Raw genomic sequence first — 19,962 nt, forward strand, 5'->3', positions numbered from 1 at the left:
AACACAAGGTGATAGGTGAAGCCGGGAGGGGGAGGGGTGAAGTAAAGAGCTGCAAGTTGATTGGTGAAAGAGATACAGGACAGGAGAAGGGAGAATCTGATAGGAGAGAACAGAAGGCCGTGGAAGAAAGAAGGGGGGGGAGGGCACCAGAGGGAGACGATGGGCAGGCAAAGAGATAAGGAGAAAGAGGGAAAGGGGGATGGGGAATGGTGAAGGCGGAGAGCGGCATTAGTGGAAGTTTGAGAAATCAATGTTATTGCCTTCAGCTTGGAGGCTATCCAAATGGAATTTAAGGTGTTGTTCCTCCAACGTGAGTGTGGCTTCATCACGACAGTAGAGGAGGTGACAATTTACCTGCTGAAGTCTCATGAAGCAACACTTTGCCTGGGAGACTGTTGGGATCGTATATTGTGTCCGGTGCTCCCAGTGTGGCCTCCTGTATATCGATGAGACCCAACATAGAATGGGAGACCGCTGCACCGAGCACCTACACTCCAACCGCCAGAAAAAGCAGGATAGCCATCCATTTTAATTCTACTTCCCAATCCCATTCCAATATATCCATCCATGGCCTCCACTACTGTTGGAATGAGGCCACATTCAGGTTGGAGGAGCAACACCTTATATTCTATCTGGGTAGTCTTCAATCTGATGGCATGAACATTGATTTCTCAGACTTCCAGTGATGCCTCCACCCCGCCTTCACCATTCCCCATCCCCTTTTCCCTCTCTCACCTTATCTCCTTGCCTGCCCATCATCTCCCTCTGGTGCTCTTCCCCCCTTTTCTTTCTTCCATGGCTTTCTGTCCTCTCCTATCAGACTCTACTTTCTCCAGCCCTGTATCTCTTTCACAAGAATACAAGAGCAGGGATGTGATGCTGAGGTAAGACACTGGTGAGACCTCACCTTGATCATTGTGAACAGTTTTGGGCTCCTCATTTAAGAAAAGATGTGCTGGCATTGGAGAGAGTTCAGAAGAGGTTTACAAAGATGATTCTGGAATGTAAGGGTTATCATATGTTTAGTGGCTCTGGGTCTGTACTCAGTCGAATTTAGAAGCATGAAGGGGTCCTCACTGAAGCCTTTCAAATGTTGAAAAGCCTAGACAGAGTAGATATGGAAAGGATGTTTCCCCTGGTGGGGGAATCTAGGACAAGGGGGCACAGCCTCAGTTTAGAGGGGTGTCCATTTAAAACAGAGATGCAAAGTAATTTCTTTAACCAGAATGTAGTGAACTTATGGCATTTGTTACCACAGGCAGCTGTAGAGGCCAGGTCATAGGGTGTACTTAAGGCAGGGATTGATATATTCTTGATTGGACATGGCATCAAAGGTTACAGGGAGAAGGACAGGGAGTGGGGCTGAGGAGGGGGGAAGGTTCAGCCATGATTGAATGGCAGCACAGACTCGATGGGCCAATGGCCTAATTCTGCTACTATGTCTTATGGTCTTAGACAAAGTTAAGGTATCAAAAGGTTGAGCATGGTGCAAATAGAGTCCTGAGCTGCCTATATCTCAAAGCCAGAAGTATCGTAGGAAAGGGCTGAAGATGAGCTAATGTGTGGCGAGAAGAGGCTGTTGATAGGGCAAAATTGCAACATGAGTTGCATGAGGATGAGTTGCAACATGGAAGATGGACAAGATCGAAAAAGGAGAATACAGGACTGAAGGTGTTATATTTGAATGTGTGCAGTATATGGAATAAGGTTAATGAACTTGCAGCACAGTTGCAAACTGGCAGGTATGAAGTTATAGACATCACTAAATTGTGGCTAAAAAATTATAGTTGTGAGTTTAATGTCCAAGGATACACATTTTATTGAAAGGATAGGCAGGAAGGCAGAGGAGGCGGCATTGCTTTGCTGATAAAATATGAAATCAAATCATTAGAAAGAGGTGACATAGGGACAGAAGATGGAAAATGCATGCCAAATGGGCAATATTACAATAGTCATGGAGGACTTCAATATGCAGGTAGATTGGGAAAATCAGGTTGGTGCTGGATTACAGAAGGGGGAATTTCTAGACTGCCTATGAGATGGTTTTTTAGAGCATCTCATGGTTGAGCCCTCTAGAAGATCAGCTATTCTCAACTGGTGTTGTGCAATGAACCAAAATTGATTAGACAGCTTAAGATAAAAGAATCCTTTGGGGCAAGTGATCATAATATGATCCAATTCACCCTGAAATTTGAGAAGGAGAAGCTAAATTCAGATGTATGGATTACAGTGAAGTAAAGGGAATTACAGAGACATGAGAGATGAGTTGGTAGGAGTTGATTGGAAAAGAACACTGGCAGGGATGATGGTGGATAGCAATGGCTGGAATTTCTGGAAGCAATTCAGAAGGCACCGGATATATACATCCCAAAGAGGAAGAAATATTCTAAAGGAAAGATAACACAGCCGTGGCTGACGAGAGGTCAAAGCCATCATAAAAGCCAACATAAAAGCCAAAGACAGGGCATATAATAGAGCAAAAATTAGTGAGCATTAGAGGATTAGGAAACCTTTAAAAGCACAATGTGAAATTTGATCTTACAGTCTTTGATCTAGGTTCTTAAAATGTTGGCTATTCTTTTCACACCACAGATGCTGCTTCGACAGTCGAGTCCCTCCAGTGGCTTGCTTTTTGCTCAAAATAAACCTGTCATTCTTAAGTGTATAGAGTGTGCCAGGTGCATTCACCCATGCACAATTTGGTGAAATTCTGCTCCTATGTCTTATGACCTTAGAGTCTTACATGGCAATTTGCTGGCAACATTGGCAAAATAATTGGAGAGTCAGTTCTAACTAATGGCTAAGAATGGCTAAATATCTGAATCCCTTGATCCCTGAGATGGGTACAAGGACGCTTTATCCTTCAAGAATGATTGCCATAAAGGGAGATCTCCAAATCTGTGTCATGTTCACTTTTGACTGGCCTATGCTGTGGCAAATCCTCAGTCAACTTTGTTCTTTTATTGTTTATCAACATTGATGAGCTGTGGGAAAAGTCTCACGAATGAATATAGACTCCATATATTGCAGCTGAGGAAGGGGCAGAATGTCAGTGATGAGGTGGAGATCAAGATACTCCAAGTGACACAGATCTATGGCAAAGTTACCCAGTCCTATAGGTCTAACCAGCATTTCCACACACTACTCTCCACTGCATGTTATATTTCCAGTATTACCATACGAGAGGTGATTGATTAGTTCGTGGCCTAAGGTAGAAGGAGATGAGTTATACAGCTCTTGTTACATGCACATGCAGGTCAACTCTTGAGTGATTATGCAGAAAGTTTGAAGTTAATAACTCATCTCCTTCTACCTTAGGCCATGAACTTATCAATCACCCCGATGAGTTATTAACTGATGAGTGTTTAACTTCAAACTTTCTGCATAATCACTCAGTTGAACTGCACGTGCATGTAACGAGAGCTGTATAACTCATCTCCTTCTACCTTAGGCCACAAACTTATCAAACACCCCTGCTGCGGCACTTTCTGGAGGTCCAAGATCCGTATGCTCCACGACTGCTGGACTAAGTGTGTAAATGTAGGAGGGGACTATGTTGAAAAATAAATGTGCTAGGTTTTCTAAAATTGACTCCTTCTACCGTAGGCCACGAACTTATCAATCACCCCTCGTAAGCTTCATTTATCTCCTTCCATTTACACTGTCCCAGACACATCAGCAATGATTAATAAGCAGTGGTTAATAAGCTACAAACACAATCAAGGCACTTCCAATGCCTAATAGATACAATTACCTGTTGGATGATGCTTGTGACTGGTACAATAAACACAGTGAGAGGAAACTGAAAAGTGACCACGTCATGCAAGCTCTCCAACTCTCATCTAACATCTAGCCAAATAAAGTTTCTACTGCAAGTGGTGAAGGTGAGATGGATTGTTGTACTTGTAGATCAACGGATCGGCCGCCTTGGTCTTCAATAAGCATTCCTGGAGATACGAGCTAGATTCAAAACAGATGCAAGTTCAGCACATCAATAGAGTTTCATGTAAGGCTGTCACTCATAGGAGCAGAATTAGGCCATTTGGCCCATTCAATCATGGTTGATTTATTTTCCATCTCAACCCCATTCTCCTGCCTTCTCCCCATAACCTTTGACACCTTTGCTAATCAAGAACCTATCAACTTTCACTTTAAATATACCCAATGTCTTGGCCTCCACAGCCTTCTGTAGCAACGAACTCCACAGATTCATCAACCTCTAGCTAAAGAAATTCCTTATCTTCTTTTCTGAAATTGTGCCTCTGGTCCTATGTTCTGCTGTCATTGGAAACATACTCTCCAGATTCTCTCTTGTCTGAAACTTTCAATATTTGGTAGGTTTCAATGAGGTCCTCCTGTATAGGCAGCACTCAGAGAGGAGATCCTTTTGGACAAAAGACAATGAGCATTGATCTTCAGCAAACACCAAGCCGTAGACACCATGAACTTTGCTGTCACACCACTTGGAAAGCTGTCACAGAGCTAAATCTCAGCCCAGTAAAAACTCATTTGTGCCAGCAGGTCTCTGCTGCTACTGTCGTGGTTTCTCGTGCCCCACAAATGATTAGGAGACGCAGAAGATTCTTCAAGAAGGGTTAAACTTTAATTTGCAAAAGCTGAGACAGTCATTGAGCTAGTCGCTGATTGCCCACCGATCTTCGGACACAGCATTTTTTATAGCAATCTCCTGGTCCAGTTTCACACGTACCACACGTACATCTTGTCACTATTGTTTTTACCCATTGACTTAACCATGTTCTAATCTACATCTCTTTAGCTACCTTTTCTTCTACATTCTTAATATTTCATTCTCCTGCTAAATTAGGTACATGCAGAGCAAATAGCAAGCTCAGAACTGAGCAAAATTTATACTCCAATATATCCCCCTTTGAGACTCAGAGGGTCTTACATAGAGAAAGAAGACTAAGAGTCCGTGCACAAAAGCCCCAATAAACTCAAGCATTTATTCCCAAATCTCAGGTTAAACTATAATTTTCTGTGCCAAGACCTCAAAGTATTCTCTCCCTGTTACCCTGGGCCGCTGAGCCAAAAACCTGTCCCTCTGTACCTGAGACATGGAAAAAAACTCAGACGCCCTTACAATCTACTCCCACACTGTCGTTTTGCTCTTGTTCATCCTGCAGGTGTTGTAGGCTGTAACGATACATTTTCGGTGTTTCTTTCTCCACTAAGCTTGCTTCAGTAATTGCCACAAGCATCAGAAATTGTTTGGTTGCAGCACGCGCTACAAGAGATTTGAGACAAGGAAGAAAACAGCACAGCACAAGCACACAGCTCAACAATACAATACTGACAGTTACTGCTATTTTAGTCAGCCATGCTCCCCATCCTCTGAGTCTATTTTCCAACCGATCAAAGAACTGATGTTCAAATCCTGCATTCTGTTTGACCTCCGTCCGCAGATTCTTTAATTTATTCATTGCTCTGGTGAAAGACCCTTCTGGGCTAGTATTGTTCAGTTTGAAAGTGCAGCACTGTTCTCCAAACATTACACACACACCCCCTTTTTCTGCCAAAAGCCAATCCAGTACCTGTCTGTTTTGCCACGCCATCCTGCTAGTTGCATCCAGCTGTTGCCCTAAGGCCTCCAGCGCATCAACAGTGTAGTTGATGAATCTCTGTTGATTGTAGTATATATAGTTTATCCATTCAACATTTTTGCTTACCCTTATCACAGGTATGATAGCTTCCCAGTGAGCATCTCATGTGGTGTCAGGCATGTTATTCGATTAATTTGCATGCGGTAACTCATCAATGCTAACGGTAAAGCATGGACCCAATTAAGTTTAGTGTCTGCACAAATTTTGTTTAGTTTGGCTTTCAGGGTTCCAATAATTCTGTCTACCATGCCCTGCGACTGAGGGTGGTATACACATCCAAATCTTTGCTTTATCCTCAGCGCCTGTAGTACCAGTTTGACCACTTTCTGGATAAAAGCTGAACCATTGTCTGAACTAACTTCTGTAGGTATTCCAAATCTTGGGATCACTTCATTCGTCAGAAATTTTACCACTGTCTTTGCCCCTTGCTCTCTTGAAGGTACCGCCTCCACCCATCTGCTAAATCGATCAATTACTATCAGCATGTATCTTTTCCCTCTCACTGTCTTTATCATGCCTACGTAATCGATCACTAGATGTTTAAATGGTCCTTCAGGTACAGGAATGTGGCCTATTGGGGTTGTAATTCCCTTTCGAACATTATTCTGTGTGCATACCTCGCACTGTGACAAGACAAAGTCCACTGAAGCCTGTAAATAAGGTGACCAAAAACCATCCTTCTTTATTTTCTTTATCACTTCCCCCCTTGCACAATGGTCCATCCCATGCGCTTCTGAAATCAGAATCGTCAGTAGAGGGGTGGGCGCTACCAACAAACCATCTTCCGTGCTCCACAAGCCTTCCGGGTTCTGCTTGGCCCCCCTTTTTCTCCACAATGTCTGTTCTGCCAAAGTTGCCTTACCCTGTATTTCAATTAGGTCCTCTACCTCAGGTTCTGGAGTTAGGCTTACCTGGGGGGCAATGACAGCTGACATACACCCAGACGCTTTTCTGGCTGCCTCATCCGCAGCTTGATTTCCCTTTATTATTACATCATTTCCCTTTTTATGTGCCTGGCATTTTACTATAGCCAATGCTTTAGGTTTCATTATGGCTTTTATTAAGTCTAGAATTTGTTGACAATGTTGTATGGAATCTCCATTACTTTTTTAAAAACCTCTCTGCTTCCACACTCCCCCGAACAAATAGCATACTCCATGGGCATATGCCGAATCAGCATAGATGTCTACTTTCTCACCTTCCATCATTTCACACGCAGCTGTCAGGGCTTTGATTTCCGCTAGTTGGACGGAACACGGTTGGGGACAGGACTCCATCCTAATAATCTTATAGCTCAACTGATCCTGCTGCACTACTGAGAACCCTGCATGATTTCCATCATAGTCCCAATAACAAGAGCCATCTACGAACAGAACCTTTTTATCTGCATCCTCTAGTGATTCTGACCGTAAATCTGCTCTCAATTTGGCAAATGCCATCGTCTTCCCTACACGATCATGGGGTTCTCCTTCATAGTCCAAAGAGACAAAATCAGCTATATTACTGGTAGTGCATCTCTGTATAGTTATGTCAGGAAATGTCAATAGCATCTGATACGCTGCTATCCTGGCTGGCGTCAACACAAATTTCCCTCTTTCCAGCAATTCTGCTGCTTTGTGGTGTGTGTACAGAGTCACAGGATTACAGGGTTACAGATGATGCCTTTTCATATGCATAGTACAGCGCCGCCAATCACTGATAACAGGGTGGATACCCCTGAGCCACCTCATCTAGTTTCGTACTGTAGTATGCTATGGGCTGCTTTGCTTTTCCTGTGCCTGTCTCTTGTGTTAGAACCGCTGTGACATAACCCTCCTGTCGGTTAGATACATACAAATGAAAAACCTTCTCGTAGTCAGGCAAAGCTAATGCTGGTGCTGACTGCAATTCCTGCTTAATAGTATTGAAAGCTATCTCCGCCTCTCCATTCCACTGTAAGCCATTCTTCAAATTTGTATGTCCTGCTTCTTTCATTATCTTTCTCAAAGGTGCCACAATCTCAGCATATTCTCCTATCCAATCTGAGCTGTACCCTGCCATTCCCAAAAACATCATCATCTGCCCTACTGTCTGGGGTTTTGGGGCCTTAGTTATTGCCTCAATCTGATCTGGTGCTATCGCCTTCACTCCCTTGGATATTACCCTGCCCAAGTATTCCACTTGCTGCGTGCAAAATTGCAGTTTCTTTTTGGATACTTTATGTCCTCCGTGCACCAGATTCTCTAACAGAGTTATAGTGTCCTGCTCATACTGTTCCTTACTGTGGGAGCAAATGAACAGGTCATCCACATACAGTAACAATGTACTTTCCAATGGCATGCCCTCTAGGTCTGCCTTCAATACCTGATTAAAAACGTGTGCTGAATGTTTAAATCCTTGCGGCATTCTGGTATAGGTATACTGAGCACCTCTGTAAGTAAATGCAAACAAATACTGACACTGATCGGCTAGAGCAGGGGTCGGCAACGTTTACCACTGAAAGAGCCAATATGGACCCAATTCCCACAGAAAAGAAAACACTGGGAGCCACAAAACCTGTTTGACATTTAAAATGAAATAACACTGCATACAATGGTTTTTTTTTGCCTTTATGCTATGTATAAACAAACTATAATGTGTTGCATGTATGAAATTGATGAACTCCTGCAGAGAAAAAGAAATTACATTTCTGCATGCAACAAAAACATTTTGAACTCCGAAAAAAAGACGTTGGGTTGAAGGTTACTCCATAGTTATCCTACCTTGGATCGAAGAATTAAAAGAAAGCGCGCACTGGCGGGTGTCAGGCATTGGCAGTGGTGATGTATATTAATAGCGATAAAAAACACGTTGTAGCGGTGTAGCGCTACACGCAGCACTAAAATAAAGACACTGCAGTCAAAGGTAACTTTATTCGAACTAAACAGCCTTGATTTAAAGCCTCCCTCAACCCATCCCCGTGGGCGCGGATGCTCCAAAAGACACGTACTCACAAACCCCCGTATCCCCTTAGCCGGAACGGTGGCTAATTGTGAGCCGGTTCAGATGTGCCAGGAAATGGGGTCTCCACAACGTTTTTAGATTGTACAAGATCACCATAATCTTCAAATTTCGAATTACATTTCAAAAACTAACAAACCACGGGGAGCCGCAGCACAGAGATCAACGAGCCGCGGGTTGCCGACCCCTGGGCTAGAGGAATGCTGAAGAAAGCCGAACACAAATCAATCACTGAAAAGAAACTTGCTTCTGGTGGAACATTAGTCAAAAGCGTGTGTGGGTTGGGGACTACCGCTGGCCAGTCCTCTACCACATCATTTACCGTTCACAAATCATGCACCAATCTCCACTTAGATTTATCTGCTTTCAAGACCGGCAGCAACGTGGTATTGCATGGACTGTTTGTGCTTTTAAGCACTCCTATTTCAAGCAACCCCTGCACTGTCAATGCTATTCTCTCTTCTGCTTCTGGTCTTAGAGGGTATTGTGGTCTCTTGGGTGGAATTGCTCCCCTTTTCAGCCTTATTTCCACTGGACTAGCTGTTTTTATTTTCCCTACGTCCGTGTCATGCTGTGACCACAGAATAGACCGCAACTCATCTAACCTTCTATCTTTCTGATGGCCTCTTTCCTTTCCCAGCAAGGGCAGGTGTGGTTGGGGAGTTATTTCAACCTCTCTCACTGTCCCTACCATATCTACACTTACCATTATTTTAATGCAATTGTTATCTTCTGATATCCACACCTCTGGCGTGATTTTCCTCCACACTGTTACGGTTTCAACACTCTTAACTAAGGGTCCTAAGTCTTTAGACTGATATCCCTCATTTATCAACAATGTTACGTGGGGCGCAGCCTCCGGTATCCTGTACCATTTTTCTAAAAAGGTGTTCCACTTAACTTGTAAAGCTGCCCCTTGCTTTCCAATTATCACAGCCTCCCCTTCCAGGTGCTGTTGGGTACATACCTCCAGGAGCCATCTCTCCTCTAATTCCCTGTTCTGAGTCTCGTCAAAAATCACTGTTCAATGTAGCTCAGATTTGGGCATTACAGCCCTGGGTAATATAGCCTGCACGCCCTTTTTCCATTTTTCCCAGGTTCCCTGAATCTGATCTGTGATGTCTCCTATCCAAAAGACATTAGCCTTCTTGTCTTCTCGCTCTATCAATTGAGCCCCAGCTCTTTCCACACTCGGCCCATTTCTGGTGCATTCTAATTTTAATTCCAGTTTCATTAAGGCATCTCTGCCTAACAAATTAATCGGAGTTCCTTTAAATACTAGCACCAGCAAAACAATTCCTTTATTTCCCATTCTCAACTGCACTGGAGCCGTGCACTGTCAACTATGTTTTCTCCGAGAACCCTACCTTCTTAATAGACTTTCCTGACATGGGAAGGTGAAGGCATACTGTGGCTGAACACAAGTGTACATGGCTCCAGTATCTATCATCATTGGTGTCAGTTGCCCTTCTAACATAACCTGAACAATGGGTTTCTCGTCTGCCTCCCTTGTTATCATTGGGTAATGTCCCTTCCCACTCAAGTTCTCGAGGCACCCCTAATACCTCGCATAGGGGTTCACAGGTCTGCTTGGGCCTGTGGGGGCTGGTCCTTGGCTAAACTTTAGTTCCCTTCTTATCGGTTCCTGCTGGTGTGTGTCAGGCCATGGTGTAAACAGACAATCTTTTCTCATGTGACCTGGCTGATTACATCCCCAGCACAATCTCTCTACCTCTCTTTCCCCCTGTCTCCTCACTGGTCCCCTCTGTCCATAGCTCCACTGTCCCCCTCCTTGGGACTTCCAGTCCTGTCTGGGCTGTTTGAATTTAGTCTGTTCCTGATAGGGCATTTGTGGGATTGCTCCTCCATATAGCAGTGCTTTGTCCAGTTCGATGGCTGTACTCGGACCGGTGGTTGCTGGCAGCATCTTTTTGTTTTTCTCTTTTTCCTTCTTTTTGAGCTCTTCGAGCTGCATTTGTATTAACTTTCTTTGCACCTCTTCCTGCTGCTCAGCCAACCTTTGTTTGTCTTTCTGGTATTTCTCAACCGTATGGACTGCGTGGTCTCTATATTCTTGTGGGGTCATTGACGTCAGCCCAACCACTTCCTCCAGTTTGGATTTTATTTGCGGAGGCATTGCATCCAAAATGCTATGTCAGAACAATGTGGTGATAAATAAACTATTTTCCACCTCTTGCTCAGTCTCCAGTCTCCACCTTTTCAATTGGTTTTCTACGTAGGCTGCTGGGTTTTCAGTGTCTCCCAGTGGATCCCCTTTTAAGGCTTTGGGGTCCACTTTGGGTGGATAAAGCTTCCTGAGGGCCTGCCATACCCTCTGCCTCACTCTGTCAAACCCGTCTCCATCAGTTCTTGGGTCGTTCAAGTTTACTATGCCAGCCATTTCCATTAGTTTGTTAAATTTGGAGGTTCCCATCAACCTTATCAATAGTGCCTTCAAATCTCCCATAGCCAATAATCGTCCCGCCGTTTCTTCTTCAAAGGCTCTAATCCATTTCCCTGCTCCTTCATGTAGATTGGGCAGAGTGTTTTTCAGCCCTTCTAGGTCCTGGGATCCCCAAGGGATATACCGCACTTGTCCTGATCCTTTAACTAACAACGGCATCATTCTTCCTCCTTCTTCCCACCTGCCCTGGCTCTCCTCCTCACCTGACTCCCCATCTGTCTCAGGGTATGTCTTTACTGCCTCCCACACAAACGTCTCTGGGGTTCTCTTCTTCCCTCGGTCTCCTTGTGGAATCCTTCCTTTCTGTCTTGATTCAATACTTGGTTGCCCTCTGGAGTATTTTTCGCATCTCTTCTGGCAATCCCCTCTCAGTAACTTATCTGGCTCTCTCTCTACTTCTGCAAGTCACTCCCCTACTGCCTCCTTCTGCTCTTCTAGGCTTCTGCCTCCTACCTCTTCCCCACAAATTCTCACATCCGCTCTCTCTCTCCACTTAACTCTTGCTCCTCCAATGAGTCATCTTCTTTTCTAGTCTGTTTATTTCTATGGTATAACCGATACTCCTCATGCTCCTTTTCCTCTCTCAAGTATTTCATCCGTTCAATCCCTATTTGCATTTCTCTCTGTCTTTTTTTTCTTCATTATCCCAAACTTGTACTTCTCCCTGCATGTTTACTGTTCCTGTCAGCAGGGGCACTGCTTAGGGGTTCTTTCTTCATTATAGGGAGGGGGCTTTTCTGTTTCTTTCGCATCCGGGTACGGAGCTGAAGCCAGCTTCTCACAGTACCCTCCTCTCTCTCTAACAGGCTGTTTTTCCAGCACCTTAGTGTCTTCAATATTCTACCTGTCCTCCTCAGCCTTTCTCCCTCCGTTCTGAAGAGTTTTAGCACTTCCATTTTTCATTCTCTTTTTTGCCCTCTCTTAGATTTATCTTTTGGTTTGTAATTTTTAATCAGTCCCTCCATTTCTGCGCACAAACTTACATCAAACGTTCCTTCTCTTGGCCACTTTGTGACCAGGTTATTGGTTCTTTTTTCCCAATTTTTCTGAAGTTTTTGTGATCTCATATTTAATTAACGGGAGTTTTTTGCTCAGAATCTCTACTGCCATGTTATTCTCTCTTTTTAAGGTATTTCAGAGATTCGCAGTTTGTTTACTGGATAATATTTACTCTAATTCTATGCCTAGTCTATCGTCTATCTACCAGCGCTTTAAACTATATATTGGACTGTCCTTGTTTCCTATTCTGTTCTGCCCGTGCAGACCTCTATTCAGAGCGGTATCCACAGAACTTGCTCTTTGCACCTTGTCCGTTCAGACCCTTATCTCTCAAGGCGGTATCCACGAGGATTTTCTACTCTAATTCTATTCTATTTTCCTTTCCCTGCCCGTTCAGCCCTTCGTTTCATACGAAGCGGTACCCACAGGGATTTACCAACACCACATGGACTTTTTCTTAACTTAACTTCTTATTAATTTATTTGTACTTACCCTCACTGCAGTGTTCTTGATCAATCCTCAGCCTCCTCCTGTTAACCCCCAATTCTGCCAGATTCTTTGGACCAGAGAGACCCTTCGGCAGTGGTCCCACACTTCTGAGACTCCCAAGACCTCCCCAAAGCCAACAGAATTCTTAGTCCAAATTGTCGCAAAAAGCGCTTACCTTTTATTTGGGTGCACCCTTTATTCTGTTAGCCTTGTGGGGGACCCTAGAGGACTGGGAAGCATCCCCAATCTGCCGTTTCCTTTCCGTGGGTCTCTTTCCGGTCTTTCCACGGTCGCCAATTTTGTCGTGGTTTCTCATGCCCCACAAATGATTAGGAGAAGCAGAAGATTCTTCAAGAAGGGTTAAACTTTAATTTGCAAATCAAAGCTGAGACAGTCATTGAGCTCATTGCTGATTGCCCACCGATCCTTGGACACAGCATTTTTTATAGCAATCTCCTGGTCCAGTTTCACACGTTCCACACGTACATCTTGTCACTATTGTTTTTACCCATTGACTTAATCATGTCCTAATCTACATCTCTTTAGCTACCTTTTCTTCTACATTCTTAATATTTCATTCTCCTGCTAAATTGGGTACATGCATAGCAAATAGCAAACTCAGATTACATAATTTACACCATTGTCTTCTACATTCTTAGTATACATGCATAGCAAATAGCAAGCTCAGAACTGAGCAAAATTTATACTCCAATACTACCAGCTCTTTAACTGGAGCTGAACTTTTGATTCCCCTACCCTTTTCCTGCAACCATATCTGTTTTTATTAAATGTATGTTATAAATTTTAAATTATGTTATAGTTCCCATAACCATTTGCAAGGAATCAGTCCTCATTCTAATGATGTAAACAGTTCCAGTCATGATAATCCCATGTCTCTTGCCTTTGCTTTAAATAGGATAAAGTTTAAATGCAATTACTATAAGTTTAAAACTCCATAGTTTGTTGGTATCATATATAAATAACAATTTGAAATTATTCTCACTAATAGCAGAAACAAAGCAATCCAAGGGATACTTTATCAGGTAGAGGAGTGGAGCCTGGTGCAGTCTGCTGCTGTATCCCATCTGCTTCAAGGTTTGACATGTTGTGCATTCAGAGATGCTCTTCTGCACACTATTGTTCGAATGCATGGTTATTTAAGTTACTGTCACTTTCCTGCAGGCTTGAACCAGTCTGGTCATTCTCCTCTGACCTCTCTCATTAACACATTGTTTTCGCCTACAGAACTACCATACACTACACGCTACTTTTTATTTTCGCACTATTCTCTAGAGATTGCTGTGAGTGACGATCCCAGGAGATCAGCAGATTCTGAAATACAGGTGTGTCCCCCTTTACAAAGGTGGAGCGTTCCTATGAAACCCTTCTTAAGCCAAAATGGCGTAAAGCGAAGAATGATTAATTTGTATGAGAAAAATCCTCTTTGTAATGCGAAAACAGGTTACTAATGTAGGTCTTTTGTAAAAGCGAAGTAGCGTGAAGCAAACATTTGTAAAGCGGGGGACACCAGTACTCAAACCACCTGCAATCATTCTATGGTGAAAGTCATTTAGTCTGATGCTTGATCTGAACAACAACTGAACCTCTTGCCCATGTCTGCATGCTTTTATGCATTGATTTGCTGCTGCATGATTGGACAAGCACGTGTATGCATAGCTAATAAAGTGGCCTCTGAGTGTATATCGAATTAAGGCTTAGTGGAATTTCTTTCAAACTGATTTATATTCCATTTGCAAGAGATGTTCAATGTGATGTTCAGGAAATTTATATTAGTGATTATTAATACATGAAGTTACCAACTTCCTGTTGTAAAGTTTGAAACTGCAAAAGTTTTGCAGCTAATGCAATAGGCTGCCCAGAAATAGAGTGCATCAACACTACCAACAGAGTGCCTGGATCAAGCCAGTTTGGACAAAGAATGGTCCAATCCTCAATTGTTAATCCTTCTCAATTTACAGTTCAGTTTCTTGTGAGGTATTCCCTCCTGTTGTTTTAACCTGATTGTTTTGTTAATTCTTTACTACAACGCAAATAGTAAAGTTCAGCATAATTTGCTCTGATGTATGTTCAAATTCATCTTTCATTTCCATCGAAGAGTGAGCTCGCCACGGGAAAAATATGTTCATGAATAATTAAGTGGTTCAAGGCAACAAGTGCCCCTGAGAGTGGCTAGACATAGGCTGCTGGAGGGCTGAACTGGCAACCATCCAGTCAAAATATGTAACAACTTGATGGTTGTCCAAACAGAAATGTTTGATCATATTCTGACAATGGGCAAGGAGAAGCGGTTTCTTGTGTTACAAGTACGCTATCTAGTGGAGCAGCAAGAAATTGAGATAACAAATTAATATTCTATTGCAACCAAACGTTTTCTGAAATTTTGTAAATGCCATTGATTGTTAAAATACACAAATAAGACATTGTGGCAACCCACTTTCTGTGCAGGCGAACCGGCTCACAAATAGCCAGCGCGCGGGGAGAGACTTTGGTAATGCACCTCTGACGTCATTTCCGCCCGTAGACGGCGGGCGCTAGGGATTAAATGCCAGCGCCGCGAAGTTTGAATAAACTAGTCTCGAAACGACTTACCGACTGCGTGTCGTTATTTCAGCGCTGTGTGTAGCACATCGCTACAACATACAGGTAGATAACATTCTGAGTTTTTCCCCTTTCTTTCTAGTTCTGATGAAGAGAGTTGGCCTAAAACGTCAACTCTTTATTCCTCTCCATAGAATGCTGCCTGACCTGCTGAGTTCCTCCAGCATTTTGCATGTGTTACAGTAGATAGCATAACATGTGTTAGATAAAAGGACATCTTGGTGTTTGCTGCACAAAGAGGTGAAAAAGGATCAGAGTACAACACAGCAGGGAGATGGGCTGGTGTAGATGTGGGGATGTGTTGCAACTTCCTGGATGGAAGAACTCATGAGGGCTTGGATTGGTAGCAAAAGAAAATATCCAAAATCCTGTATTCAATATTCAAACGCCATGGACTCCAGATTTGATTTATATATACAGAACTGTGCAAAAGTCTTAGGCATATATATATATATATATATATATAGCTATGGTGCCCAGGACTTTACATAGTACTGTATTTGACAACATTGAGTGGAGTGAGTTTGTAAGTCTGGTGGAAGCAAAGGATGTTGGGAATGATGAGGGTGGAGTGCCATGAGAGGGGTATGGGCAGGTGGCAGGGAAGAACTGCCAGGAGTGGGATGTAGACCGGGTGTCAACACACCCAGCCTTGAGACATCAAGTAAGGCAATCTGATTCCAAACAATTGGTTTATTGATCATTACAGAATGTCTTTCTGCAGCTTCCCACTCCTCCATTCTGACTTCCCCTTTTTCCAGGCATAATTCCCCTTTCCCTGTCCCTTTCCCACTCTCAGTCCATAGACCCATATCAGAATCAGGTTTATCATCACTCACATATGTCATAAAATTTGCTCTTTTCGTAGCAACAGTACAGTGGAATATATAAAATTTCTACTGTACTGTGCAAAAGTCTTAAGCACTGTGGCTATATATATATATATATATGTGCCCAAGACTTTTGCACAGTGTTGTACATTTCTATTTAAATGAATTTTTCATTTCTATTTTGTGTCATATTCTGTGTATTGTAGCTAATACATATTTTTAAAGATAAAGGTTAAAAAGATTAGCTTTATTTGTCACATATACAATGAAACATCAAAACACACAGCGTCATTTGCGTGATGTTTGCGATATGCTAGGGGCAGCCCACAAGTGTTGCCATGCTTCCATGCCAGCATAGTTTGCCCACAACTTACTAACCCTAACCAGCACGCCTTTGCAATGTGAGTGGAAATTGGAGCACCCAGTGGAAACCCACGCAGCCATAGGGAGAACGTACAAACTCCTTACTGACTGCAGTGGGAATTTGAGCCCCAGACTTCCGCTGTAAAGCGCTACGCTATGTTATCATGTCACGGGTGAAGTACATTGTAAGGAATCTTCTGACTGATTGGCAGCTCAGAAGGAGTATGCACAAACTGAATATTGAGCAGGTTGCCCGAATCAAGCTGTCTGATTACAGAGCAGATTCATTGTCATCATTGAGTAAAGGGGGGAGGGGGAGGGGATAAGCATGAAAGAACTGTAGAGATAAAGAAGCAGGAAGTTGAAAGGGCAGAGAGGGACCTGGGATAGGGGAAGGGGAAGGGAATTACCAGAAATTGGAGAAGTCAGTGTTCATACCACCAGGCTGGAGGCTACCCAGACAGTAGATGAGGTGTTGCTCCGTAGTTTCATCCACCTATCACCGATGAGCAAATCCTTCTTCGGGTAACTAGCTCTACTCTGTTGCAATATCGAGCAACCGGCTGGAGAAACTGACCAGCTGGAAGCAGGGCTGGATGGGATCACAGAGAGTATGGCCTGGGTCCACAGTGGTCTAATTTGTTCATGTGCAGACAAGAGAAACAGCGAGTCAGTTTACAAACTCAGTGCACTTTGCACAAAGTCAGTTCAAGTTTAATTGTCATTCAACCACAAATATGAATGCAGCCAAACAAAACAGCATTCCTCCAAGGCCAAGCTGCAAGACATGGTACCCACAGTCACACAGAGCACATATAGTTAAGATAGCAGAAAGCAGACAGTCACAATATACTATATAAATTTAGCCCAAGCCTCTGAGTGTCCTGGCCTGTGACTGATGGTGCTGTAGTCCTCACTCTTCATCGTGCCTTAGTGCAGCCACAGATGAATGCGGAGGAAAAGAGGCCAACATCCAATCAGCTTAATGGCCTGAATAAAAATGACCGCAGGGATTGACCTAGTGCAAATACCACAGTGTGAACGCAAGGGACAGCAGATGCTGGACTGCAGAACAACAAATGAGATGCTGGAAGAACTCCACGTCACTTTAAAAACTGCAGCATTCTGCTCAGGGTAAGTGAGAACTAGAAGAGTTAGCACAGTGGCAAAAGAACCTGCTGGAGGAACTCAGCGGGTTAGGCAGCAACGAGGGAGGGAAATGGACAGCCGACAGTTCAGATCCAGATGAAGACCCGAAACAACGATGGTCGGTTTCCCTCCACAGATGCAGCTCAACCCTCCAGCATCTTATTTTAACCACAATGTTAACTCTTGTTGGCTCTGAGTAGAAATTTGTAGTTTTTAAAGTGATACAGGGAAAGACCATATACATTGATGAAGGTCCCATTGAAGATTAAGTGAGCACAGAAGTGTTAAAACAGAACACAGCCTGAGAAAGTGTGATGGAAGAGAAAGCAAAAAAGGACGTGGCAGGATAGTAAGTAGTGAAAAGGAGGGGAGAGAATGCAGCTTCAAAGTACATTTATTATCAAAGTTTGTATACAACCCCGTGGAAATTCATCTTCTGCACGGACAGCCACAAAACAAAGAAAACCATGGCACCCATTCAAATAAAACCTTCAACCCCCCCCCCCCCCCCACACTCCCCCGTGCAAAAAAACAATTGAACAAACGGCAACAAAAACATTAAGGGTTATGGTGAAAAGGCAGGTTGGTGGAGATGAGTCCATGGCCAGATCAGCCATGATCTTATTGAATGGCAGAGCAGGCTCGATGGGCCAGATGGCCTACTCCTGTTCCTATTTCTTATGTTCTTATGTTGTCCCTACGTGCAAAAAAACATATCGTATAAATGGCAATAAGAACATCAAAAATATAAATCACGCAAACAACAACAAGAACATCAAAACCCCCCATGCGCAAAAAAATCACGCAAAAGTCAAAACATCAAATTCACACCGTGCAAAAAACAAGTTGCACAAACAACAAAAAGAAAAGAAATGAGCAAAAATACGGAATAAAAAACATAAAATCAAAAGAGTCCATATTCTTTCCAGCTCAGTGTTCATCATCTGCAGCCTGCACAGACTCAAAGTCACCCAAAATAACAAAACAGCAACTGAGAAAGGAGCAATCAGGAACTACAGCCCATTTATGTCCTCTGATCTTTGTTAGTAAGATGATATTTAGATAATTTAATTTATTAGTCAAAGCATGGATTATTTGGAAGTCTTGCTAGAACGTGTTGGACCTCAGGTAGAGTGAATCATCACTATAGAAAGTACATGAAAGCACAAGTGGGAATACAGAGATTTACAAAGATGTTGTCAAGCAGAAAATTATAGTTAAGATCAAAGTCTATGTAGACTGGGATTGTTGTCTTTGGAACAGCAATGAAAATTAATTGAGATGTATAAAATTAGAAGAAGCATAGGGAGGGATAAAGGTCAATTTCCCTTAGCAGGGATGATAGATTTATTTAATTGGTAAGAGCTTCACAGGGTTTTGAAAAAGAAATATTTCATTCATTAAGTAACACAGAAAATTCTGCAGATGCTGGAAACACAAATCAACACACACAAAATGCTTGTTTGTAAGGCTGCTCACCGAGCCTGGAGACATTTCATCACCAGCCGAGGATACGTCATCAGTTCGCGATCGAGTGTTGTTTCTGCCATGTGTTCGCATTTATATTGATGCAACTTGGTGTCCTGATTGGTTGGCTTTTGAGCTGGCCACTAGTCTCTAATGGGTCCCGGTCAACTGGCTAGCTGAGTGATCTCCGCTGGCCCGTATCCCTGGTTATGAGTCATTGTGAGCGTTGGTTCCTCAGGTAACCGTGGCTATTGTGTATTTTGGGCGCATTTCATTCATTAAGTGTTGGGGGCCTGGAACTCACTGTCTGAAAAGAAAACATCATTACATTTAAAATAGTACCGAGATGAATAGTTGAAGAGCAATAATGTGCAGTTTCATGAACCAAGAGCATTCATTCTGTTCACTAATAGTCATGACGGATCGAATGGCTTCTTTTCATGCTATAAATTGTTACGCTTCAACAAATAAGATAAATAAATAGGTCAGCAGTTTAACGACATTGGTTGGCGGAACCTTGATAGGCCAAATGGCTTAATTCTGCTCCTCTATCTTCTCAGTCATAATCAAACATATTGTCACAGAGCTAAGCCTGGCTTTTATCTCTGGATGTCGGTTCTGATTTCTCTGAATTGCTTTCTCTTTCCATTATCATCCCCAGAACTGCAGCAAATTTCCTACAGCTATAATGTTCCTTCTTCTGTGTTCTCGATCTACAACTCTTCTTACGGTTAACGTACCACCTGACAGCGCCAGTGATCGGAAGATCCGGATTTAGTTGCTGCCACTGTCTGTAAGGAACTTGCACATTTTCCTGTGATTGCTTTGGGTTTCATCTGGGTCCTTCAGTTTCCTCCCACATTCCAGATTCATACAGGTTAGGGGCATGCTATGTGGTCACCAGAAGCATGGAGACACTTGCTGCTGCCCCAGCACATCCATGGACTGGACATAGATGTAAACAACACATTTCAATGTTTCA

The 19,962-nt window shown here is 43.1% G+C and overlaps 1 protein-coding gene and 1 long non-coding RNA gene across 5 annotated transcripts in view; one reads left to right on the top strand and one right to left on the bottom strand.

The window, feature by feature from the left end:
* rspo3 (R-spondin 3) overlaps positions 1-19,962 on the top strand; it is a 108,405-nt gene that overhangs the window by 68,591 nt on the left and 19,852 nt on the right. Inside the window, exon 5 of one of the 2 annotated variants that reach the window (XM_059981519.1) lies at positions 13,562-14,555. The exons of the other annotated variant lie outside the window; for it this stretch is intronic. Coding sequence (XP_059837502.1) covers positions 13,562-13,599 — 38 coding nt within the window. The 3' untranslated portion in view covers positions 13,600-14,555. Of the gene's footprint in view, positions 1-13,561; positions 14,556-19,962 lie in introns of those variants that run through there. 2 annotated transcript variants of the gene reach the window in all.
* Positions 17,035-19,962, bottom strand: part of LOC132400508 (uncharacterized) — a 42,617-nt gene continuing 39,689 nt past the window's right edge. For all 3 annotated transcript variants that reach the window (XR_009514274.1, XR_009514273.1, XR_009514272.1), the window contains 2 exons: positions 18,993-19,287; positions 17,035-18,210 (listed from right to left, as the gene is read on the bottom strand). This is a non-coding gene — a long non-coding RNA (uncharacterized LOC132400508). The remainder of the gene's footprint in view (positions 18,211-18,992; positions 19,288-19,962) is intronic.

Source organism: Hypanus sabinus, chromosome 10 (assembly GCF_030144855.1).
Source record: "Hypanus sabinus isolate sHypSab1 chromosome 10, sHypSab1.hap1, whole genome shotgun sequence".
In the NCBI taxonomy this organism is placed as follows: domain Eukaryota; kingdom Metazoa; phylum Chordata; class Chondrichthyes; order Myliobatiformes; family Dasyatidae; genus Hypanus; species Hypanus sabinus.